General features: G+C 41.7%; 1 protein-coding gene across 1 annotated transcript; it reads right to left on the reverse strand.

The window, feature by feature from the left end:
* etnk2 (ethanolamine kinase 2) lies at positions 1-25,752 on the reverse strand. The gene is made up of 8 exons (XM_037532349.1): positions 25,339-25,752; positions 18,529-18,788; positions 14,459-14,599; positions 9,869-10,011; positions 9,560-9,643; positions 8,070-8,230; positions 6,579-6,652; positions 1-4,928 (listed from the first exon to the last, which is right to left on the reverse strand). Exons 1-8 carry the CDS (start codon positions 25,549-25,551, stop codon positions 4,856-4,858), a joined length of 1,149 nt encoding a protein of 382 aa, XP_037388246.1. The 5' UTR covers positions 25,552-25,752; the 3' UTR covers positions 1-4,855.
* Positions 25,753-26,767: the final 1,015 nt, after the last annotated feature.

A 26,767-nucleotide genomic window follows, 5' to 3' on the forward strand; every position in this document is an offset into this window, starting at 1 on the left:
TTATTTAGACAGCATTTTAATGGAAATACTTATGAACAAAAACGTTACTCTCCCCAGCACTTAAGCAGAAGTGAAAAGGGTCATTGTACAGTACAGTATTGGATTTTTCACAATATTTCACAGTATTTACATTCCCTTCCCCGCCGCCTGTGCCCTTCACAGTAAAGCAATGGCGCCCTCTGCTGGCCGAGGATGAACCAAACACACAGCAGCCCGTCTCCACATCAACAACAAACCAGAGACCTTTCGGTTCAGTCCAGTTCAGGCAATTGCAAGTACGAAAAGAAAAATAAAATACAGACGTCTACAGAGATTAAGAGCAACACAAAGTTATCTGTACACTGTTTCAAGTCAGTTCAGTACATTCACAAAATAATCTCAAAAGAACTGCAAGCAGTGAAAAACTCATTCTTTTGGTATGTTCAGAACACAGAGGATCAGAGGAAAGGAAAACAAAAACAAAACAGAAGTGATCTCGGTAAATAATCCTTCCAACAAAGCCTTAAAAATGCTTACGAGGTCATTTTAAAAAAATAAATGTAATAAGGTTTATTAATGATTCTGACCCACTACTGAAATAGTGCTACTTCATGTACATGTTGGCTTCTTAAAACCTGGACCTTCATGAAGTTCTCTCCCATTTTATTACCCAGCTCATCGCCGTGACTGAGTCGGACTTCATAAACAGCGGAAATAGGGGTGGGCGATATGATGATGATGATATTATTATTACTGTGATAAACGGTGTCATATTACAGCACGATATGGATATGATTACTTAAACACTATCAGCTGCATGTTAGTTACAAAGAGCATGACTGTTTCAGAGCCATCCGCCAAACGGTGAATAAAAATCACTATTTATATGTTTTGACAGTATTTAATATGAGAGCGGACCTGCGGAGGCACAACCTAACGCAGCTGCTTCTTTGATGGTTTCAAAAATATCTGAGCAACACTTTCATCCTTACCATAAAGCAGGAGCGCAGATTAGCACAATGAAACGGGAATATTTTTAAAATATCTAGAGCACAGCTTTGATTATGATCTAGTATTAATACAGATCTAGATCACATCATAGAAACTTCTAGAACATGACTCAGACTTTCTATACGACCGTTTCTATACTTCAGGAGGTTTAGTTGTAGCACGGTGTTGAAACTAACTACGCCATGTGGAGCTTCAAAGTGGTGCAGCCATCAAACGGTGGGTAAAATAATATAGATGTGAATTTGAAACACAATTTAGTAATCAAATCAAATCAAATCAACACTTCGGATGAAAAACGAACTTTTATTGTACTATCTACTGAAGTCTGTAGACGCCATGAGCAGTTGCTACAATTTTCTGGATTATTATCTTGAGATAACAAGATAAGGAACTCTGTATTCCAAGATAACATCATTATCTTGAGATCCCAAGATAATTAACTTGTTGTCTTGAGATAAGTAACTTGTTATTTCAAGATAACAATTTTAGGACCATCCAGAAAATGAAAACCACCTCTTGCCCCCTCTGAACTTCCGTAGGAGAGGCCATGAACTGTTGCTATAATTTCCTAAATTGTTATCTTGAGATAACGAGTTAATTTGAACAATTTTAACAATTTTGTTAACTTGAGATAACAAGATACTTAACTGGTCATCTCTAAACAACAATCTCGAAAATTATAACTGCCTCATGAGCTGTTGCTATAATTCTCAAAGCTGTTATCTTGAGATAAGTTAATTATCTTGTGATACAGATAAAAGATACTAAACTCATTTTCTCAAAACAAAGTTAACTTGTTATTTCAAGATTACAACTTTGTTATTGCAATACAACAATTATTAACTCATTATCTCAAGATAACACTGCAGAAAATTATAACTACCTCATGAGCTGTTGCTATAATTTTCAAAACTGTTATCCTGAGATACTTGTGATACTGAAAGAAGATACTTAACTCATTCTCAAAACAAGAACGTTTGCTTGTTCTCAACAAGATATCTCAAGATAACTCTCCAGAAATGTATAACTACCTCATGGCCTCTCTGGACTTCCATAAACATCCGTTCAACTGGCGTCAAAATTCCCAGTTGGTGCTGTAATGGAAATACGAGAAAACGACTGAAACCACGTTTCGCTTGAACTCGTTTAACAAAATATCCATGTAACATTTCGCTGTGTTTGTGTGCGCCTGCTCTCCCCTTAGAGCTCTTCACGGTCTGCTCCAACTTACCAAACCTCAGAAAAATGAAGATGCATATCGTAAGTACTGTGACGCACGTTCGCCATATTACCCACCCCTACTTAGAAAAGCCAAGCATAGCTTTCTGTATTATGAGCTGCAGAACTGTAACCCAATGAACTAATGAAACAGCCATGACTTGGTGTCCAACTACACCTTCATTTGCTGGTTGGCACACCTTCATTGTTGGTTCCTCTGGGAGCTACTAGATTCCCCCAGTAGAGAAAAACCACCCAACGTTCTAACGATGACGGTAATGAATGAAAGCTAGAAGGTGTCCATCATAATCGTGCTAACTGGTCCCCACTAGCCTTCATTCACTGTCGGCCGCCTTTCATTCACGTCCTTCCCACTCCTTCAGTAACTTCCCTGGGAGATTTCGCATCTTCATGGGCCACATTCACATATGTACATCTACAAGAAACACTTAAGCAATGCCACTGTGTTTTTCTTACGGCTCAAGCTGAACTCACTCGAGAAATTCCATCTCAGTCAGACCGCAAAGCTTCAACCCAATCTTAAAATGGGCTTTTTGGGACAGAAGCACAGAGAAGAGGAAGAAGCCGGAGAGCCAGACTAAACTCTGTCTGCGACGCGTCATCAGGTTGTTAGGGATCATTAGCGACTCACTGGCTACAAAATTATTCATGGTGTTTTCGAGGGGCCTCTTGGTTCCAGTTATTGCCTGGAGCTCTGGCTGTTTCATTATTAACTAACATCATCAACCATTAACCTACGTCAGCCTGGGTGCACCTGAGCAGCAGTGTGAGGCTAGCTTGAGCCTAGAGCCTTCAATGCGTACCTACAGACTTCGAAACCAATTTCAATGCCTTCATATACCTTTGCAAATGCCACTGGACTACATTAGGATCAAGGTTTGAACTGGCCTCCAGTGAGAAGGACACTTGGGTTGGAGAAACTGCCTAAAGCAAAAGGTTGCAATGTGAAACAGTACAGACTACAGACTCTAAACCACTTCCAACATGCGGGCAGGGGGAGGGAGGGCGGGGTGCAAAACAAGGATTAACATTGATTTGATTGACGCATGCCGACATTTGATCAGGATAAATTACATTTGTGCATTTCCCGGTCAAACTACCACAGATATCTCACACAGATGATGATGTTTTAGGAATCGCTCCAAAACAATTGACTTAGACGAAGCCGAAATTGTGGAGCGAGTACATAATGGAATGTTCTAATCAGTGGGGAAGTGGAGCGGCTTTGAAGTGATATGTGAAAAAACAGGGGTTAGTGAAAAATTCAACAACAGAACGATTAATATAAGGTACTTAAAGGCGTCTTGTGTGAGACCAGAAGCCTCACATAACGAGACAGTTAGTTATGATTACTAATATTAGTCGAGTTTCAAGTTGACCGGAGGGCTCCAAAGAGGAAGACCACTTTAAACCTGATGCGACTCACCAATCAGAATTTGGATGACCTTCTCACACCAGGCCATATCGGTTTAAGGGGGGGGGGTCAAATTTGAGAGCCTCATTCGTCTCCGATGCCACAGAAACAGTAATCTAGAATTTAATGCTTGAGAAAGACGAGCCAACATGCAGCCTCAACATCTGCCGACCTGAATCAACTTATGCAACATCTTTACATAATTTCAGTCTTTTTTTCCTGTTTTTCGGGAAACCGCTGGGCAGATGACACTTTTTGGGGAGGGCTTAGATATTAGAAGAGAGTGCCAAGAGTGTTAAGCACTGTGGACGTCAAACGGATGAAGCTTTTCAGTTTCCCGGTACGTTCCTCGCCAGGTGATGCAAGGGCAAAAGGTGAGGGCGGCTGGGATTTTCCACCACCTGTGATGAATGGAAAATTCAACAGAGCTACTAATTACCATAAAAGTCTAAAAGGCAGAAAAAGCCTGGTCCTCGGACAGTGGAGGGTGAATGGCCCCCGTGGCCCTAACGTCTCAGGAATGTTATGGAACGTCGTTTAAAAATGAAAAAAATAAAAAGAATTTCACGGTCAGTCGACCAGCCTGGCCAGCTTGGCCTCCCTACTCCCAGAAGCACTACTTCAGGTCTGCTGGCTCATTTTTGGTTCTTTTTTCTAGGCAGCAGAGATTTGATATTACAACGAGTTAACAGGTCGGATTCTATTTGGCTCAAACGCAGTTGCCAGTACAGTCCCTTCACTGCAAACCACCTTTAAAATGTTTCCCAGGCACACGCACTGCAAAGGCCCACGGCAGTCTCAAATCCTAAATGCATAGAATCTACTGTACATTTGCTTTGTCATAGGCTGCTTTTGCTGGGAAGAAATGTTCACATTTGGGCAACTGCTTTCTATAATAAATAAAAAACAGGGAAACAGAAATAAATACGCTGTAATAAGAAACAAAACGCAAAAGTGCCTAATCTTCTGATGGAATCTTGATCGACTGGAAGTGAAGACACCACGGTGGATCGAGTTTGTCAGGAAGATATATAAAAAAAAAGGGGATTGGCTTTTTTTGTCAGTGGGGTTGAGAGACGTGGCCTGACTTAAACTCGACTCACCCTAGTACCCACCCTTGCGGTACCCCGCACCTAAACCAAGCCGGAAAGAGTGCTTCTACTTCCAGGGTCAGAGGACAGTGAGCAGGGAAGCGCCACTGCTCTACTCTCCTCACTCTGGGATCTTGAGGGCCATTACCATGGGCTTGGTCTTGAAGTACTGATTGAAGCGCAGCACAGCATAACTGCGAAAAAAGGGGGAAAAAAATTATTTTATTTTTGTATTAGTTTTGCTTGCATTCTAACTTTTATAGATGCTATCCTCCCACTCCCCATCCCCCATTATCATTGTCCATCTATTGACATTACCTTGTGTATGTACTATTATTTATTTATGTTACATTAACCTGCATGATGACACTTGTACAGAAGGTGCTATAGAAATAAAGTTAAATTGAGCAGGTCGAGATATAGGAGGTTTAACTCTGGTGTGAATCAACTGGTGCTAGACAGACAGTATTTTTGCTAAGAGGGTATAAAAGGTGAGACGATGACCAATGATGAGGAAAGTCGATTTCTTTGGATAACCCTCCAGTTTTCTAGGAAAAAAAAAACACCAAATCCTGTCTAATCCTGTACTAGGCAGCACTTGCATAATAAACCTAAAACATTTTATTTTTCTGACTGCAGCTTCAAAGCCTGACACCAGTGAAAGCTGATGTCACTTTAGGGACAGGAGCAGGAGCTATTATGTTGCATGTGGAACCATGTGGAGTTTGTTTTAGGTGACAACAAAGATCCCGCCACAGACACGCCGGAGCGGCCGGCCAAAGCCAGTGCTTTCTGTTGGCTCACATTTCTGCGTTTCACCCTGCAAACGGACACCGCAGACTTCTGTTGACAGTAGCCACAGCAATCTATGCTCTTTTATACGCTGCCGTAGGGGAGCTTCAGAGAAAAGCATCACCCCCAGTCGTGCCATTCATTCATAAACTCCATCCCGGGTGCAAAGTCAACGTATTTTTAAGATACAAGAGACATTACACATTTCTCATCAGGTTCTCTTAAACAGCACTAGACCACATATTGAACATTAAGCATTAATCCAAAGAACTACATTAACTTTGTTTCCATGTGTAGTCGTGCAGCACTGACCAGAGAAACGGGCTTCTCTGCTGCTAAATTTACAGCATTCATTTTTTTCCCTGCACACTTTCTGGGGATTATTGACCATCCAATAGAGATTTGGTCAGGACAAATGTACACAAATGCAAATGATGCCTGAACCAGATATGCTTTATGGAAATAAATATCAAGCCTCTTATTTTGCTTATGCAGGCTATTTGCATACTTATTGCAGCTATTTACGTAGCCTGTTGATTTGCATTGCAGAGTAAACTTAAGAATATGCAAAAGGCCACACACATCAGGGTCTCCTGGCTCTGAGGCTGCTATTTACATGTCCTGAACACATCATCTCAGGGCTGTTATGATATTTGATCACACCAGTAAATTTCACTGACTTTGTCATCAAAGCTGGCTTTTAAATAAAAAGCTGGCTGAGCTTTAGTTGGGAAAAAACACTGCAACTAAACAGCAACATGCCTGGCATTCATATAACAAAACGATTTTTTTTCGAGCAGAGCAGTTATAATTAAATGCCAGTCGGACGCTGTGTGAATACTAAAATGTGAAACTGGACATTTTTATTTGACAGACTTCAAAAGTTAGAGGCAAGAACAGTTTCAACTCAACCACCAAAGTCTGACCGTTCGTGTACGTGATGATTTTTATCTTCATATGTGCTACATACTTGAAATGTGCTCTGACAATACTTTCTGCAATAAAGTCATTTCCATTAAAAAGACAGAAGGAGTACTTGGGGAGCTGCTTACCCAAGGAAGTCAAAGTCAATGGAGGAGTATTTGGCCTGGATGAGAGCCCAGAAACCCCAGAAGAAATGTGACGCCTGTCAAAAGAGAGGAACAAGAAGTTACTGCCAAAGTCAATCTGACGCACACAATCCTCTACCATTCATCTCCAAGTGAAAGCATGGGACAAGACGGGCAGCAGTACAGCTATAAAACGTACTAATGCCCATGTTAAAAGGTGCCTGTACTAAATTGTGTACATACATCTGTCCAGTTTTATAGACAACAATGTTTACTATAGGCTTCTATTACCAGTGATGGGGGTAATGCAGAACAGATACAAAGCAAAACGGTACAAATGACCATGTTACAGTAAGGCGATTACTTTCCCTGGTAATTAAGTGGTATAGCTCCCTATAGTTTAACTTCTTTAAATCACCGCTGTTTTAGTTTTTGAAATAATCTGAAAACTCCTGTTGGTCTTTACATTGTATGTAAATTTCATGAATGGACCAAAAGAAACATCCGGATTACTTGGAAAGACGTCTGGTTCCATTAACTTACATTAAAACTAAAGTATGTTTTTTCCTTCTCTTGTAACGTGACCATTTCGGAGACACGAGGTTTTCTTCCAACAACTACAATACGATATTAACTACATGCAACGCAACTAAAACATACATTTCCTCTATATAGATTGTCTGTAGCTGTCCTTGTACACAATTTGTGCATCAGTATTACCTGTGATACCGGACCTGCATGACTGCGTCTGTGAATATGACCAGCACAGCTTTGTAAACTGGGTAAATCTGCTGAAGCATCTGATCATGCTATTATGAAACCGCATAAAGACCCCCAATCCCACATTCACAGGTCAAACTTGATTTTAATTCAGAAACAGCTGTTTACTCTTTACAGTTTACTCATTTTTAAATGTTTTTCTTATACTGGGGCAGCTGTTTTTGATCCCTAACCACTGCCTAGCTTCTAGTTTTCCCAAAAACCTTAAGCTTTTGTGACTTTAACCAGCACAAGTGACTTTGTCCTGTTCAAAGGCAAGAACAGCCACAGACCTTTTAAATGACTTTTACTGTGACTGGTTATTTCTATCTAAATAAAGTTCTGGAGGATGACTTGATTTTCTCTTATACTTTCCAGCTGGTTCAGATCTGTATGGGTTTTAGAGAGCAATGCAAAAGTAATGAGTGAACTTACTTTTCCAGGAAGTAATCAGTAAATCAATTACATTACAGCTAATCAGCAATCCGTAATAGCTCGATTTTCTGGGTAACTACCGCAAAATGGTCCTTACTTGTCAGGTACATTAGCTTTGTAGTAACTCCAATGCAAAACTAACAGCCTTTCAGCATCAAAATTGCTTTGCATAAATCGTAGTTGATCTGTGTTAAAAGGGAAATTTGTCAATTTGATTTTGTGCCAAACTCTAACGTGAAACTTTCTACTTCTCTGCTTCACTCTTTTTCACTCTCTTGTTCTTGCTATCGAGTTACTCACCAGAGAAAACTTGTTGACCTGCACGTAGAGCGTTTCTATCTCACGCTGGCTCACCTCCTCGCCTTTCTTACTGAAGAGTTTATAGGCCTTCAGGTAGGTTTGCAGCCAATCCATCTGCATCTCCCTACTGGGGTACAAACTGTAGTCCAGTTCACTCATCCCTGTGAGACACACACACACACACACACACACACACACACACATTTAAATCACTCAGTTACATAACCAACATACACACACACACACACACACACACATACACACACACACACACACACATACACACACACACACACACACACACACACACACACACACACACACACACACATATATATATATATATTCAACTGAGTTCAAATCTACTAGCATCTGCTTTTGCTTACAAACTGCACCGCACTTTATCCACTCAGGCCCAATCATATTTCTTATTTTTACCCCTACCCCTTGGTTTCAAGTGTCACCTTGCCTCTTGGAACCGAGTTACAGGGGTAGTGGTTAAAATGTCCCCCCTCTGAAATGAGATCCTCCAATAAAAAGAGCATCACTTCATTAACAGCTACCAGCGCCGCTCTGTAGGCGACCCTGCCCGTCTGCAGTGACAGCAGAGGAGGGGAAAGTCCAGCTCCTCACTGCTGGGCTTTAGTTACATTTAGGGATCATACGCCTTCAAAGTGGGGGGATGATTTTTTTATGCTTGATATGAAGAAAAGGACCGTAATACACTGAAACACCATTAAACTAAAATAATACAGCGGTCATTTTCATTTTTAACAGAGCAAATTCTCACAGCTGTGGATTTCGTCGGTGTCTTGCACAGCCATCTCGCCGGTTTTCTTTGTTTCCCCACATGACCGTCTGTTTGGAGTCTAAGTGGATAAGTGGGGCGAGGGGCGAAATGGGATTGGGCCTATATTCTCCAAAAGTTTGAAGTTTGAAACGTTTCTACTTCTTACTTTGCTGCAAACAGAAAACGGACACTGTTAAGATCAGATCTGACCGACAGCTGATTTGGTCCGACTCTGAAGACGAGACGACGCTAAATTCCCAAACGGTCAGTCGGTCTGTGTGGAGCTGAACGAACTACCGGATGTGCAGCGAGTGGGCGGAGCTCGTTACTCTGACATAGCAACGAGCTGCTCGTTAAGGAGCTATAATTAGGAGGAAGGAACTGAACATTAAGACATATTAAACGCCGCGTTCACGGCCAGTTTATTCATTTCTTACTGTATTTATTTACCTGCTGTTAAACACACTTGAGTTATCGCCAAAATAAACACACTCCCTCTCGTCTTCTATTGCATAAATATATCACTTATATTATCTGTTCATTCCAAATTCTGTATATTCTGCTACTATGATATTGTGAATATTACTGATATTTTGCTTGCATATAATAACAAACTGAAACTGAACTTGATGCAAATGTGTGGATCACGGCTTGAAAGGCTTGAGGCGGACAGCTCGTTATTCTTTCTGGGGGTCCTCACCTGCAAACTCATTGAAGTGGTTCCCAATGTCAAATGCCTGGTAGTTGTAGCTTGAGTACTCATAATCTATGAATCGCACGTGGCCTAGAAAAGCAACAGAAAACAGGATGAAAAGGCTTAACAGGACATTTCGGAAGAGGAAACGGAATTCAAGTGCGTGAATGGTAGAGAAGCACGGCCTTAGGAGCCAAATCTACTCAACCAGCAGCCCCCACCCCCCGGAAAAACCACGTCATAATAAACAACATGCTTTATCACCATCAGACAGCCTGTTCCTCTAACGGAGGTGTAACAGTGTTTATCACTCACCTTCCTTTACGTTGTGAATGATGTTCTTGCAGAGCAGGTCGTTGTGACAGAGCACCACTGGAGAGCCCAGCTGAGACAGGTGTTCCTTCATCCACGTCATTTCCTGTTCCAGCACTTCCTTACTGGGGACTTCCTGACGGATTCTAGGGAAGGGAACATGTAAACAGTTTCTTTTCTGGCATCCACCTGCACAAAGATTGCCGTAATACATCCAGACTTCAGTAAACAATCGGAATAACGGCTGCAGACTACAGAATACACCCAAACACGACACGGACGACGGAGCATAACCACCTGAAAACTGAATGCTGGTTCACGAAATCTGGATCCCTTAAAAATGGACAAATAAAATAACTTCATGCTACCATGCAAGCATCAGTGCCAGGTGGGCAATCACTGCTGCTGTTAAATAAAAATGTCTGGTTAATCAACCACCCAATCAACACACCCACTTATCAATATTTCTGCCACAATGTTATTCTACAGTATTGTGAATAAGCCCTTTTCACCCTTTTATTAAAAGTACAAGATTTTTTAGGAGCAGGAAACAAACATATAAGCATATTTTTAACACAAAAATTGAAGCCCAACAACTGAACATAATTTTATTGAGTATGTAGTGCAAACTATTTATTACACCTTCCATTCTTGTCTGTAAGAAATCTGCCGGGATGTTTTTTCCACATCTTCAAAGTTTGGTTGGCTGCATTTAAGTGATTAAGATTAAGTGACCCTTGTTAGTCCCACACTGGGGAATTTTAACCCATCCGTGCAGTGAAACACCACCTACGCACTAGTGAGCACACACACTAGGATGCAGTGAGCACATAGTGAGCCCGGAATGGTGGGCAGCCCTATCCACAGAGCCCGGGAAGCAGTTGGGGCACTTCAGTCATACACTGTCGGCTCAACCGGCGACATTCCGGCCCACGATTGGCTCCTCACAAACCACATAATCCCAATGACAAATACAGACTTGTCAATCCATAAAACTTCACACCTACACCCCAATGGTTATTTGACTCAGCTTGACTCAGAAACCTGCTACTTGACAGCTACACATCCTTTCAGATCCATAGTGTTGAGCTGTCATCACAGTGGAAGAAACAGCTGTGGATTTTTTTCAGACGTGAAGCAAGAGTGGACCTCGATATTCTCCTCTCTCTCTCAAAGATGAAAGCTTTAACTGCTGTTTATCTGATGGGGCCCGTTTTGGTGTCTATCAGGTCTTCCAGGTGGTTATTAGGTTTTTCATTTTAAACTTTTAATATCGAACCACCTTCAGACAGCCTGTACCTGTTTTATTTAATCTTATTTATTCTTAACTTCTATTTCTTGTTTTAGTTCTTCTCTTAGTTCTTTCTTTTTAACTTATTTTAATTTGTTTTTATTTTTATTTATTATCATTATTATTATTATTATTATTATTAGTAATAGTAGTAGTAGTAGTATATTTTTTTTATTTTATTAATCTCTCAATTTATTCTATAAATACTTAATTTATTCTATTAATCTATCTTCTTTTGATCTTAATCTCATCAACTAAACCTCGTTTTATTTTTATTATTATTTTTATCTTTTTTCACTGTTAGCTTAAAATTTTCTTTTAATTTAAAATGATTAAATATAGATATTATTTTCCTGGCTTGTCATGTCAATCCCTGTTTTTGTAAATGCTCGGCTACATTAAAAACGAGGGTTGCCCTCAATGTACTTCCATGTCAAAACAAAGGTTGATTGATTGATTGATTGATTGATTAGGAGCCCCATTTTCTCTGTAGCTTTTAATAATTCTCTGATCTCCAGTTTTGGAAACTCCTGTTTTTTCACATATTTTCCATTGACTTTCCCCTTCCTTATGCAAAGGGACTGTCTTTTATCAAACCTTCAAGAAATATCTATCACCCTGTTACACAAACATTATGCTAATATCAGTGACACCTCTACTACTGGGAATAGTTTTTGTCGGGAGGAGCTGCAACTGAAAAATTAAAATCTTGCAGTTCTACTTGTGCTGACTGGAAAGTAAACCAACAAAACGATCGTCTTTATCCATTTTATTTATTCATTTTACTATACTATACTAAACTATACATACATTATGGTCATGCATGTGAAAATGCTCTGTGGCTCGTTCACCTACATTTACATTTAATTATGTAAATGAAGGTAAATATTTAAGTTTTCCCTGTTTTAACATGAGGGGACATCCCTCAGTCTGGCAATTGGTGTCTTTCCTTAACATGCACTCCAGGGCAAAAACAATCGGCCAAGCCCAAAGCATAATGGGGTTTATTGGTGGCTTTGAGTCCAGATTTAAACATAATTTAAATATTAGAGAATATTTGGTCTTCCATTAAACACAAACTAGCTCGGGAATGTTTTTCAACTGTTTGAAGCCGTCAATGCTAAATAAACACTGACTCTGCTTTCTGGAAAAGTTTGTCTACAAATTTACACCCAAAACTTCAACAGTTAGAGAAATGAAAGGGAAAAGCTTCTATATTTTAAATGACTTGGTCTATTTGTTTAATGATTTGTTGTTAAGACCATTAAAAAAACGTAATACTTTAAATGTTTTGCAATTTTGGACTTGGCCCTTTTTTTGCCGAGGAGTATAATCTCTCCTTTCCCTTTCGAGAACATTCTGCATGTATTCATTACCTACTTTCTAGAAGAGGGCAATCAGCGTGAATGCACTCAATGGGCCAGTGACGCATGCCACTCATCGGGTCACTTAACGAAGGAGCGTGGCCAAACCAATCAGAGAAAGCCAGCGGAGAGGAGCGCTCTCCCTGAGTAATGGGCTTAACAGGCTAATTCTGGCGCAACAGCCGTCTACAAACCTGCAGACCACTGTTCGCTCTGTGGGACTGGCGTGGGTAGAAGTCACCCCTTGACCTTAATCTCGGATGTGCTTCGTCATCACGGGTGAAGCGACGTGGCCTTCGGCTCCAAGACGGAAATGGGAATGAAGACTAATACAGGTCTGCAATGTCGTGGGCTGCACTGACCCACACGTTGCCCTTGGAAGGGAGGACTGGCTGTTGCTGGCTGTTCCATGCTTTCCGAGTTGGTTGTCACCAACAACAAACTCAAACTGCTGCTACACTGTTGCTGACATTGGAAACATTTATGACAAACGAGTCGACAGAAGTCAAAGCAAGAAAATACTCTTAACGTCTGTTTTAAGTCACATTAACGGACGTCGGGGGTATTTTTCCATCTCTTATTACCATTTCAGTGTTTTATCATCAATTTTAGCTTAGAATGACCTTTTTTTAGATCAATTTTACAGAATACTGCCCAGATACGCATATATTATCGCTAATATGAATATTAACTACGCATAATTGAGGCACCTTAATAGGTGAGAGGCCACACATACGTTCACCACAGGCAAAACTTATTCATTTCAAACTTTTAGCCTTTTTATGTCCCTATAATCCAATGAGAACAATGGCCTCTTACAACAGAAGATACAATGGACAAAAGGCAGGATTTGCCTAGTAATCCAATTCTGGACCAGGGATAAGAGAAAGTAACATGCAGCCTGCCTTGATGGCCTTGGCCTCTTGAGAATGCCCTTGCCTGACACAGATGGACTAATGGCTGATAACTGCCTCTGCCATATGACACAAGCCACTTTGCATGGATTGACCTTGTCGTTCCTGATAAACAGTGGAATGCAAACATCAGCAGGCGTCTGAGAGCCAGTGTCTCTGTAATTCACAGAGGGGTGATGACTGCTGTTACATAACGGCCTGATCGATGTGCTCATCCTTATTATGACCATTATATCAATAATACTGCTTAGTCAGGTAAAGGTAATGCAGACCGCTTGAACCCCTGTGCCTTTTCAGTCTCAAAGCAATGCTGCAGCTCTAGTGAGTGTCTGTGGTCTAGCCGTTTTAGCTTTTTATCCTTTTATTTTAGTGCCGAAAATTTCATTTTCTTATGTAGAAACGCAATTCTTCAAACCAAGAATTAAAATTTAACTTGTAAAAACACACATTATGAATTTGTACCTTGTGAAAATGTGATTTTTACTACTAACAGCTTAATTTCACATGTTCACGTTTTATTTTTATTTGTAGAAAATACAACTTAATAGCTCTAGCTGAATTGTTACATGTAAAGATTCAATATTTTGTAGTAAGAATTAAATTCTTGTCCTTTCACTGGTGAAAAAATACTTTAAGAATTAACTTCTTACTAGTAAAAGTTTTATTCTTGATATCCAGAATTGAATTTCTACATGCGAAAATTTTATTTTCTCTAGTAAAAAGTTTATTCTTCCTAGTAAAAATACTTCCCCCATTAAAATGAAGGGGGCAACTCATGAATTATCACTAATGAAATTTTAATTTGGACTAGTAAGAACTAAATTTTTACTTGTAAAAAATGAAATAATCACATGTAGCAATAAAATTTTTGATACCAAAAATTTAACTTTTACTAGTAAAAATGTAATTCTTGGTTTAAAGAGTTAAATTTCTACATGTGAAGTCGGTTTTTACCAGTAAGGATTAGATTTTCACCAAAAAAAGGATTAAAAGCTAAAACGGCTTGGCGTGGTGGTCAGCTTACCTGGCATTGGAAGCTTGGTCGGTGAACTCCGTGGCCACTAAGGAGAAGTACTTGCGCATCTTGATCCACAGGTTGGGTTTAGGGATGCAGCCGTTGTGGGCGTGGATGGCATGGATACGCGCCATCTCTGCGGCAATAAGTCTGTCAGGAAACATAAGAATCGGTGAAGCCTAATCACGGGTCTCAAGCTGCGAGTACGGAGTTGTTATCCCAAGATTCCGTTCATTCTCCTAATGGAAAAACCACCTAACGTACAAACTCCACTCAAACACCGTCCTGTAGATTCTGAGTTTCACCCACTGGTCATTTTTAAAATTTAAAATCCCACAGACCCGTAAGGTGGAATCTTTCTTTCCATTTCCTCCTTAATTCCCTTCTTTCCTTTCCTACCTGCCTTGTTTTCTTTTTATTCTTGCTTTTCTTTTATTCTTTCCTTCCTTCATCCACTTCCTTTTATCTTTTCTTCCTTCCTTCTTACTTTCTTTCAATCGTTCGCTTTTCCTTTCTTGTTCTTTCTTCCTTTTTCCTACTTATTTTTTCTTTTCTTCTTTCCATACTTCTTTTCTTGCTCTCTTTCATTCTCTTTTCCTTCCTTGTTTTTCATTTTTTCCCTATTTCCTTCCTTCTTTTCTTTTATTTGCCTTTTTCCTCCTTTTTCTTCTTCCCTTCCTTCATCTTTTCTTCTTACTTTCTTCCTTACTCACTTTCTTTCAATTGTTTTTTCTTTTCCTCCCTTCTTTTCCTTCCTTCCTTTTTCTACTTCTTTTTTCCCCATACTTCCTTTCTTTCATTCTCTCTTTTCCTTCCTTGTTTTTCATTTCCCCCCATTTCCTTCCTTCTTTTCTTTTCTTGTTCTTCCTTTTATCTTACCTTCATTCATTTCCTTTCGTGTTTTTCACTTTTTTGTCTATTTCCTTTTCTTTTACTTGCCTTTTCCCCCTTCTTTCTTATTGCTTCCTTGTTTCTTCCTTTTCTTTCTTCTTCTTTCCATACTTCCTTTTTTCTTCTTTTCTTGCCCCCCCATTCTTTCCCTTTTCCTTCCTTTTTCTTCACTTCTCTTATTGCTTCCTTGTTTCCTCCTTTTCTTTCTCTTTCTTCCCTCCTTTCTCGTTATTACATTTGAATTCTGTCACTCATTCCTCATCATTATTATATTACGATATTTTCTTGCCCTGTAAAAACTGAATTTCCTGCAGTTTTTCCTGGTTTCTGCAAATCCAGTTCTATTTCTAATCCCGTTTTATAGAGAACACTGTACGGCTCATATTACCGTTTCACAGAGACGTTTTATGGGTGCAGCCCCTTAATAAGCCTCACTGAGCGAGTCAGGAAAAACTCGGTAAGAGCATGAGGAAGAAACACTGGGAGGAACCAACGGTCAAAAGGGGAACCTATTCCTGGTGATACCTGAAAGTGGAAATATGATGCACAGGTTCCGTTAAACTACAACCAGGTGCACAAGCACAAATCACCTGAGAAGTTCCAAAGTCAGTGCCTGTGGCTCTGCACAGTAAAGTTTACCGTATTCTCGGAATGAGACCCCCACGCTGCTGAAACACGCCTCAGGGTGTCGGGCTAAACCAATATTAATCGTTAACATCTGGAGCTAACGTAGATCTTCTGGAACGTTTCTCCTCGAATGAGTCAGCACAGAGATCGTATTACTGTAACACATCACTGCGCACTAAAAAAATAAAGAATCAAACAATGAAAACTGTAAATATAACCTCAACAAAGACAAATGGCCTCGCAGGTTTGCTTCCTTTGCTTTGCCCTGGAGGTTTTTTATTGTGATAAAATGTGACATTGTGATTATGGTGATTTAGCTAATGAGTACTGGGAGCTTACGTCCCACCAATTTGCACCATGCAAACCGCAAGCCTGAAGCCTCACACACTTGCCTTCACTTCACTTTGACATAAGCTGAAAGTATCCATGGCCCTACACAGTGCATATAAATGTCACGATGAATGGACCAAAGGAAATGACCCAAAAAGACTTGGAAGGAAGCCTCATTTCATTGACTTGCATTAAAAGTAGAGATTGTTTTTTCCTTCTCCTGTTAAGTTCTCATTCTGGAGACACAAGGTTTTGATTTGACAACATCTGTGGTTTCTCACAATGTATATTACACACTGCAGACACATTTTTGTCCATTTAAGCAACAGAACCCGAGAGGGAGTGTGTTATCACGATAGTGCTCTACTGCTTTAATACAGCAGTTAAATAAATACAGTAAGAAATGAATAAACTGGCCGTGAACGCGGCGTTTAATATGTTTTAATGTTCAGTTCCTTCCTCCTAATTAGAGCTCCTTAACGAGCAGCTCGTTGCTACGTCAGAGTAACGAGCCCCGCCCACTCGCTGCTCAGCCGGCAGTTCGTTCTCCAGCTCCTTACACTAAATTCCCAAACTGTCGTCTCCACTGAGCAGCTTTTCAGTCGGCAGCTGTGACAGAAGAACAGCTGAACAACCTGGAATCAGCCAGAAATGAACCCAACACCATTCGCCAGACGTGTCTGATCTTCAGAGTCGGACCAAATCAGACTGAGCCGTAAAACTGACCCAATATCAGGTTCAGCTCAGTTTGGTCAGTTTGTCCAGATCAGTATTAATGTTGTTTTGTTCCAGCCGGTCTGTAAAGCTTCTTACAGCCCGTTTAGTTTGGCGAATGGTGTTGGGTTCATTTCTGGCTGATTCCAGGTTGTTCAGCTGTTCTTCTGTCACAGCTGCCGACTGAAAAGCTGCTCAGTGGCGACGGCAGTTTGGGAATTTAGCGTCATCTCGTCTTCAGAGTCGGACCAAATCGGCTGTCGGTCAAATGTGATCTTAACAGTGTCCGTTTCCTGTGTGTGGCAAAGTAAAACTGTTCAAACGGCTCGAGCGTCTCCTACAGCTGTCAAAGTCGTTGCTTAGCAACACGTTTCACTGGAGTGATGTGAAAACCGTGATGTTGTAGCCGAATAACAGCACAGTTAGAACGTCTCTCTCACGTGGCCAGAACTACCTGCTGTATAACTCTACATATACCAGCACAGATAAAAGAATTTGAGACAGGTTTGCGATGACTTAAGCATTACATAATGCTTATAATTATATTAAGCATTATATACAGCTTATATAATTGTTAATTACAAAGTATTTGCTTAAATGACATGTTAGTTACATTAACCTGATAAACTGCAGTGCAAAATAAAAAAGCCAAGCTGGGATGACAACAGAAATTCAGACAAATGATTATCATCTGTGGAGTTCATGATAAAATCATGATAAAAGATATAATTTTGATCTAAATTCAGTTACAAAGCATTATGCGTCAGCGTTACATAGTCTTACGTAGCTTATGTAGCATGCATTTTCCCCAGTGGTAATAATAGTTATTATATAATAACCATCTGGATATTGTAATAATAATAGTCTAATATGATGACGAGAAATTACACTCTGCTGATTGCATGCAACACTGTGCAACATCCAGTGGTTCTCCACGTCCGTTTGGTTGGCACGTTCTGGACAAGCTTGTCCATTTCATTCCGTCATCTCATGTACCAGAGTTCCTGTTTCATTTGCATGTACGTGCAGTTCCTTTACGGCTTAAAATCCTTGTTATACTAGTACTTCTCATCTGTTATATTATACACAGTTTCAGCAAACCATAAACTAGAACGATGGTACAAAGGGGATGTTTAAATAAGTTTGAAGCAATTTAAACGATGTGGCTCATGAAACAGAACGCAAGTGATCGTTTGCATAATATCAGGGCTTATTTAAATTATTGTGACACTTGATATGATCAATTACTGGCCCAAGGCTACTTCCGACACCATGCGTGATTAACCAAACTATTTCTTTAGCCTGACCCAGAAGAGGAGCACGTCGGCGTGAAAATCAACCACCTTGACCAGTTTAATTCAGGTGGTGCTGCAGTGTAAGGTTCAAACTAGACGGTGCTGGGATGGATGGACATCTCTGAACGATAAAACACTGTCTACTGAGAACAGAAGGTAACAAGCTGTGCATCTTGAACATTGGGAAGTCAACATATGGCACGGACTGCATGGTGGTCTAACCTGAGCAGCACGGGGTCCCTGACGTCTTGGGTGCCGAGGGCGTCTCCCTGCATGAACTCGTAGCAGATTCCATTGTTGAAGGTGCAGTACAGGCGGGGGGCGCAGCCGTTAGCGTGCAGCACCTGGAAGCTCTTCAGCTCGTTGTCACGATCCACAATCAGCTCTGTCTTGTTGCCGTAGACCCTCACCAGCACCACATCCTCCGGACTGTCCTCCACATAGCAGCCCACCAGCTTGTTAGTCGTTCCGTCTGTGAAAAGCTAGTGGAAGGAGACGCGTGTGATTAAAAATAAAGCTTCAAAACTGAGCTCTGACATTTCAATTGTGATATGAACACATTACAGGTTTATACTTTATAAATATTAGAAAATGTAAAAGAATTTTAGAAATACTGGCCCATATTTCTTACTCAAACCACAACCCCTTTTCCAAAAAAGTTGGGACGTTGTGCAAAATGTAAATAAAAACAAAATGAAATGATGTGCAGATTTAAATTTGAAACCTATATTTCAAAAAATAGTACAAAGACAACAAATGTTGAATTTGTTTTTTTGTGAAAAATATATGCTGATTTTTCATTTGGTGCCAACAACGCATTCCAAAAAAGTCGGGACAGGGGCGACAAAAGACTGGTAAAGTAACATATATGGCTATAAAAAGAGCATCCTAGGCACTGCATTAAAAAGAGCCATGATTCTGTATTGGAAACTACAGAAACACCTCTGAAATCCACTGTTTGTGAAAACTTTTTATCACTGCATCCACAAATGCAAATTAAAACTCTAAAATGCAAAGAAGAAATCATATATAACAGGATTCAGAAATGCTGCCACCTTCTCTGGGCCTGAGCTCGTTTAAAATGGACTGAGGGGAAGTGTCCTGTGGTCCGAAGAATCAACATTTGAAATTCTTTTTGGGAATCATGGACACTGTGTCCTCCGGACTGAAGACCACTCAGCTTGTTATCAGCGTACAGTTCAAACGCCTGTATTTTTGACGGTTTAGGGGTGCATTAGTGCACATGGCATGGATGATGTGCTCATTTGTGAAGGCATCATTAACGCTGAACGATGTACTCATGTTTTGGCAACACATCGCTCTTGTCGGAACAAAACCTCCATCTCTATTTTTTTCGATTTTCAGTTTTTGACATAATTTGAAATTTCCTATTGCTCTTTATATTGTGTGTAAATTTCAGGATGAATGGACCAAAAGAAACCACCCAAAATTACTTATAACAAATTCTGGTTCCATAGACTTACATTGAAAGTAATGTAGGTTTTTCCTTTCTCCTGAAAATTTTCCATTTTGGAGATGAGATTTTAACCCGACAACAGTGATATGCGGCCATCCAGGTGACGTCTTTTTCAGAGAAGGCCTTGATTATTTCAGCAAGAAAATGATAAACCACTTTCTGCACGTATTACTGAACTGACCTGCCTGCAGTCCAGACCTGTCGCCACTGAAAACATCTGTCACATTATGGAATGAAAAATACAACAAATGAGCCCCTGAACTGTTGAGCAGCTGAAATCACAAACAAGAACAGGAAAACATTTCACTTTCACAGCTACAGCAGCGTCGTCTCAGTTCCCAAACGCTTACAGAGCGCTGTTAAAGAACAGGTGATGAAACTCAGCGGTAAACAGGCCCCCGTTCCAACTTTTTTGGAACATGTTGCTGGCATCAAAATCAAAATGGGCACATATTTTTCAAAAAACAATTCAATTTCTCAGTTTCAACGTTTGATTTGTTGTCTTTGTAGCATTTTTCTTGAAAAAATCTAATTGACATGACTTGCACATCATTGCATTGCTATTTTTACTTGCATTCTGCACAGCGTCCCAACTTTTCTGGAAATGTGGTTGTATTAAGTAAGAATGCAGATCAGGGATCAACTTGCGCATGTGGGCCATTGTCTCCACTGATTACAGCTCTAAACATCCAGTCTACGGTGCAATACCACAATTCATTCATGTAACTGGACAAAACTGTCAAAAACAGTGATTTCAGGGAAACGTGTCGAGTGAAAGCGACCAACACAATCCACACCATTGGCCCCACCGCCCATCAGAACATTTCTGACATTCCTGAAATGGCTTTACATAGAGACGGCACAGTGGTGGAAATTCTGGGCATAGATCGCTACTCATACGGGATACTGCTCTGGACTTTGTTGCTCCATTATTTTAACGGATCTATGCAGGATGGCAAACAATGAGGCCAGTAAGACCGACCATCTTTCGGCTGAAAACAACTCGGTGCATCTATTCTCTCAGATGCTAAACCTGATAAGCACCGCATGCTTTGACCAGCTGTTAATATAGGAAACAGGGAAGTAGCCCAGTTCTCTTTATAGTGAATCGATAAAGTCAGGCAGCAGGAGCGTTGAGCGCAACAGAGAAAGAACAAAGCACAACTAATCGAGTGCAAATGCAAACTCAGTCAAACGAGGCCAGCATCTAATACTAAAACAAATGAGCGAGGAGTACAAGGTCATGTTCAGACAACCAGCCCAAATCGGATTTTTGGCATATCTAGATTGGTTTTCGATGGTCTGGACAGCAAAAATCCACACGATGAACCACAAATCAGACCCAAAGCACACTTGGAGGTGGTCTGAAATGAGATGCCAAGCGGATTTCCACAGACGTGTCTCAATCTGGACGCTCTGGCTGCTCAAATCGGATTTCCAAGCGTGCTTTACGTCACTCGCAACACGCCAAACGACTACGATGTCAAATCCAGAGTGACAGAAATGCTGGGATTCGAGAAAAAGCGCCAAAGATTCATGCTTATGTAAGAGAGCTGTGAAGTTTGGAGGGAGATGATGCACCTCCATCTCTCCTGCACCCACATTTGAATAGCTACTGACGCCACGTCGTTACCACAGCAGCCCACGTAGATAAGCTGGCGATGTCTGGACACACAAATCTGATCTGATCGCGTGCAAATAACTGAGCGGACAGTCAGTTTAAAAAAAATCTGACCTGAGAAAGAAATCCGACTGGCCTGCAATCAGGACACTACAGACAGGAAAGATATGGAGACTTTTTGGGTGAATATTATGAATATTTTCATTCATTGGGTGAATATTTATGTCCAGATTTGGAGAATATTCTGGGCTTAATAAATATTTATGGCCAAATATGTTTAACAGTCTGGGACGCAAAGTATGTTGATCACTGTATGGGTTGTAAATATTTACAGTTCCAGGTCACCTGGCCCCAGCAGCAGTCAGCGAACCAAAACGCCACGCCCCTCACCTCTCCTGTACCTTTCAGCCACGTCATATGACCCCTGTCATCTCGCTCCACTGCTCGCCCTGTGATGCAGGTGACCGTCTGGTTGTAATCTGACTCACTAATCTCATGAATGGTGATCACTTGGTGCCACGTGTCCACAGAACTTTCATAGCGAGAGTTTTGGCTTCGTTCAAATGGCAACATCCAGTTCACTGCACACAACAGGTTGGGAAACAATGCATTGTTTTTTTTGTTCATTGACGAAAGCTACGTAGGTGGTCTGCAAACACTGCTGTGCTGTCCGTGTGGAGGAAAGGCCAGGATTAGGGCCGGAGAACAGCAGTGGCACGCATCTCGGACCGGCTGCAGGACAGACCGACATCCACCGTTACAAGCAGAACCTACAAAACACTCGGAGGAATTTATAAAGGCTTCATTTCATCACAAAAACACATCGTGCCACTGGAAGAGGTGAAACCTGAAGTGTATTTTGAAGTACATTTATCCAGATACAGGCCAAGAAACGACTAGAAATAAACGAGAGAGAAGTTTACAGGACATCATATACAGTGATTATCACATCGGACTGAACTCCACTAACAATTCAAAGAGTCATAAACCACCACCATAACCAGTCTGACCACAGGAATGTTTGGGTGTGGAAATGTGGTCGTGTTTCACTTTTTGCTAGATTCACAAAAACCTAATGCTTCCACACACACACACACACACACACACACATATAGTGTTTGTAGTCGGAAGAAAACCTCGTATCTCCATTTTTGTCGTTTCTCAGTTTTTGACACATTTGTAAAAATCTGTTGTCCTGTGTGGGAAATTTCATTAAAAACGGAAGAAAAGAAACGGCCCAAAATGACCTGGACAAAAGTCTGGTTCCACTAACTTACATAAAAAGTAAAGCCGGTTTTTTTTTAATATATAAAATCGCGGCTCTCTGAACTTTACATGAGAAGGAAAAAACATACTTCACTTTTAATGCATGTCAATGGAACCAGACGTCTTCCCAAGTCGTTTTGAGCCGTTTCTTTTGGTCCTTTCATCGTGACGTTTACAAGCAATGTACAGGACAAAAGGCATTTTTCCAAATATGTCAAAAACAGAGATGCAAGGTTTTGCTCTGATACACATTCCTTGTATTTTTATCCCTATTACACGGTCAAAGAAAGTCACAGGCCTATACATCAGTGAGCCACATTAAGCTACGTTCATAGTCAACCAAACGAACGCTGCTTGTCATCAGGGCTGGACACTGGTCGGGAATTTTCAGTGTCGATATCATTACCAAGACCTTGACTTCAGCACTGATTCCTGAACAGTACTTTTTCTTTCAGTACCTTATTTTAAAAGGCAAACTAAAAGTGGGTGTGGCTTAAAAACGACCTGGTCTTGGGTGTATTTACTGGCAACTGACAATCAAGAATAATAATAAGCACAAGGTCATGCATTCAGACAGGCAGTCTAGCCAATAGGGCTGAACGATCTGGCTAAAATATCGAACTGCGATTTTTCTCTAAAATTAATTTAAATTGCGATTATATTCTATAAACTGAGGTTCAGTGCTTTTTTTGTCTTACTGACAAGCCCAGAATATCAACCATTACTAGTTTAAGGCCTGACCCCTTAACGCAGTGTGCCCGACTGGCGGTAAGTTGTGGTTGTGACATCACAACCACATGGAGGTTTGGTGCCCTATGATTGGTCTACCTTATGTAGACAGTTCTTTAATTCTATGTTATTTGGTTAAACCTTCCGTCTTAAAACTTAGGCACACCGTTTTTATTGAGGTAGGCTATTGTTTTTTTTGTTTTTTTTGCAATTTTTGCAACCCTTATGATTTAAAATTTGCACTCCCTTAGTCTATTAATTAATCAGTCCTACTAGCCAATCAGCAGTCTAGATTTTCGAACATGCAAGCTTATTGGCTCATGAGTGCTAATAAAACCGAACACTTAGGAACAGATACAAAAAAAACAGAGTGATACTCAGTAGTACTGAAGTAATTCAGTCGTTAAGGTAATTTCAATACTCAGATACTCCCGACTTCTACAGGTGGAGGAGACGTCAAAATCTGCGCTATAGAAATAAAAAATCAAGGTGCGTAAACCGTATTTTTATTATTGTATCTTGGCACCCTAAAACGTCTCAGGAGGTGCCTCGAGATTCCTTAAATAATAAAAAAAAGTCTCGTACTTTGCCATTCAAATCCAATCAACCCAAAGGCACCAGCTGGCCAGCTGCAAAACAAATGACCAGCGCCCAGCCTACGAACACCACTAATGAATATCAAACATCTGGACTCAATGTTTCCTAATTGTAGTGGAAAGAGTGACGAAAGGGCACAGAAAAGAGGCCAAATAGATGAAGAGCCCACTGGACAACCTTAAAGCATCAGTGCCCTGCGCCAAACGAATCAGGCGTGCTTTACATAATGCAAAAAGTGTCCGGTCACTTGTTGAATGGTCAGGCAGATGAAGGAGCTCAGTGTATGAAGCCTATTTTTAGCAGCCAAACACACACACAGGTACTCTTGGAGCCAGAAGTAAGACCTGGGTGTGGTAAGGCCACCTGGTAGGTCACCCAGGGGTTAAAAAACCGCACCTAAATCCACCCAGAGAGTTTCACAGATGACCAAGCCGGTCAACTCGCTGGAGGCCAGTGAAAGGAAACCTTCACTGCCAGCTGACAGCCACCAGGTCTGTGCGGTGTGCGCTCTTCTGAAAGACACACTCAGCGTCTTGGTATTCACAAATCTTTGTTTGCTGTAATAAAGCTTGAAATAGCGTCTCCTGAGCTTCGGTCCCCTCAGCCGAGGTCCCATCCCACCAGAGCTTCTCCTGGAGGACACGGCTTTGGGTTCCTGCGTAGCCAGTTAGCGCAAGCTACTGACAGAAACCAGCGGTTTAATTACAGTGGAGGACGCAATGGGCCTATTATTCCTCAATATTACCTTAAATATTCCGTAAAAATAATAAAAAAAAGATGAATACAGAAGTAAACATACCACCTGAGCGAAAGTCCGAATTAATCAATCCCTGAGCGGCCGTGTTTCTAAACTAAAAACTGCTTGCGCAGTTTTAGCGAGTATTATTAGAGCCACAGCACCGCCACAGCATCGCCACAGCTTACAGGCTTCGGTAAAAGGTTTTATTTCACGTTTATGTGGTTATAATCATGACAGCTGATCTAGCTGGTTGACTCTGAGCTCCGTTGCTAAGGCGAGTTTCTGTTGCTAGGCTCCGCCGCTCCAGGTTAAGCGGAGGGAAGGCATTAGCGTAGCGCAGCTTAGCTTAGCTTAGCAGGCGGTCCAAGCTCCGGAGCGATATAACAAGACAAGACAAGCCAGCTACCGGAACGTTTGCCGGCTGTCTTGACACCGGACCCCGGGGTTCTGCCTCGGGGGTCTCCGTGTCACATTTAAAGGCACAGAGAAGACGGAAAAGCGACGCCGGCGCGGTGACGTTGTTAATAGCACTAACCGAGCTAACGGCCGCTAAACGCGCGTAACGTGTAGCTCCAGACCCGTAACGTGTAGCTCCAGACCCACCTTGGTCTTCACAAGGTTCACGTCCCAGTTCGGCCGCAGCTCTCTGATCAGTCTCATCGCCCCGTCCACGACGTTGTGCTCGTCGACGTATATCGGGAATTTTCTGATGACCGGCGAGCCCACGGGCACGTGTATCTCCGTCTCCGTAATCATCTGGTTTATTTTCCGTTTCGAGTTCGTGACGCCGTCCGACGCGCTCGGATCCCGCGACATGAAAAGCGACAAATAAAATGATAGAAAACGACCGAGTTGCCCGGCTTGACAGCTCAGCGACCGAGAAGCGAGGTCTCTTCTTAACAGGGGGCGGATGATGTGAGCGGAGTGAAAAAGATGCCGGTTGGAACCGCGGCGGCGTTGATTCGTCCCCACACCCGTATTCGGACATGCCCCGCCCCTACGGCGCTGGGATTGGCTAGGAGCTCGTACTGTAAACCTTCCAAGATCCACTTTCCCAGAAGCGTCTTAGTGCTCAGTTATAATAATTACACTATTAGACAGAGCGGAGTCGCTATAATGTGGGGTTGGGTAGGAGTTCATACCTACAGGGTACGAGTAGGCTTTTCCTGTGTTCGGATTGGCCAGGATTTAGGACAAGTCCCGCCCTTCCTGAAATAGGATTGGCTAGAGTCCATTCCCTCAAGCAGACCGTCTCGCTACGCCTTGCGGAACGCTCATGCTGCGCTATGATTGGCTAAAAGAGCGAAACGACGGTACTGGACTCGTAGCCAATCGTAGCACAGTAAGGGCGGGACTTGTCGAGATACGGGTGGGAAAAGAAAAAGCTCGTCTACGAGCCGCGCCGCCTCCTCACTCGCAGGCGCCGCCCTCACGGAATCACCCGATTGCCGCTCGCCGAGGGCCGACACCGGCGGCCCCGCCCACCGTGTGAGCTCACCGGCAGACAGAGCGGATAAAAGGAGGTTTATAGGTGAGCCGTGAGCGTGAAGTCGTCTTCATGGTCCTCACAGTGAAATATCATTTTTTATGAGCGTAGTTTAATCATGCGCATGTAATATATGCAACCTAGGCTGGTTAAAACGCCTGGATCTGCGTGCCTGGTGTGTTCACAGCAGGAGTTATGCACTCAAATGCACTCAGATCTATCTTTTCTTACATCACGAAAAGTACAGAATAGGCTCAGTTATCTAACGTGTTGCACAATGAGTGTGGGCGGTTATTCTGTCCCTCTGTGGCGCTCCTAGACATTTCTAGGCCTCCGAGGTGAGATTCTGGCCCACCTGGGAATCAGTGTGGTGGGTGACGTGCACCACTGGGGCTCCATCTAGCGGCAGAGACTCGTAACAACACACAAAGGGCCTTAAGGAAAGGGTAAAGCGAAGAGCTTTGGGTTTCAGGGGGTGTCATTTTCCTCTGATAGAGGACTGGTTAGCAGTGAAATCTCTTAAGATGTTGTTTACTGCAGTTGCTC

The sequence above is a fragment of the Pygocentrus nattereri genome, chromosome 21 (genome assembly GCF_015220715.1).
Source record: "Pygocentrus nattereri isolate fPygNat1 chromosome 21, fPygNat1.pri, whole genome shotgun sequence".
NCBI lineage: Eukaryota > Metazoa > Chordata > Actinopteri > Characiformes > Serrasalmidae > Pygocentrus > Pygocentrus nattereri.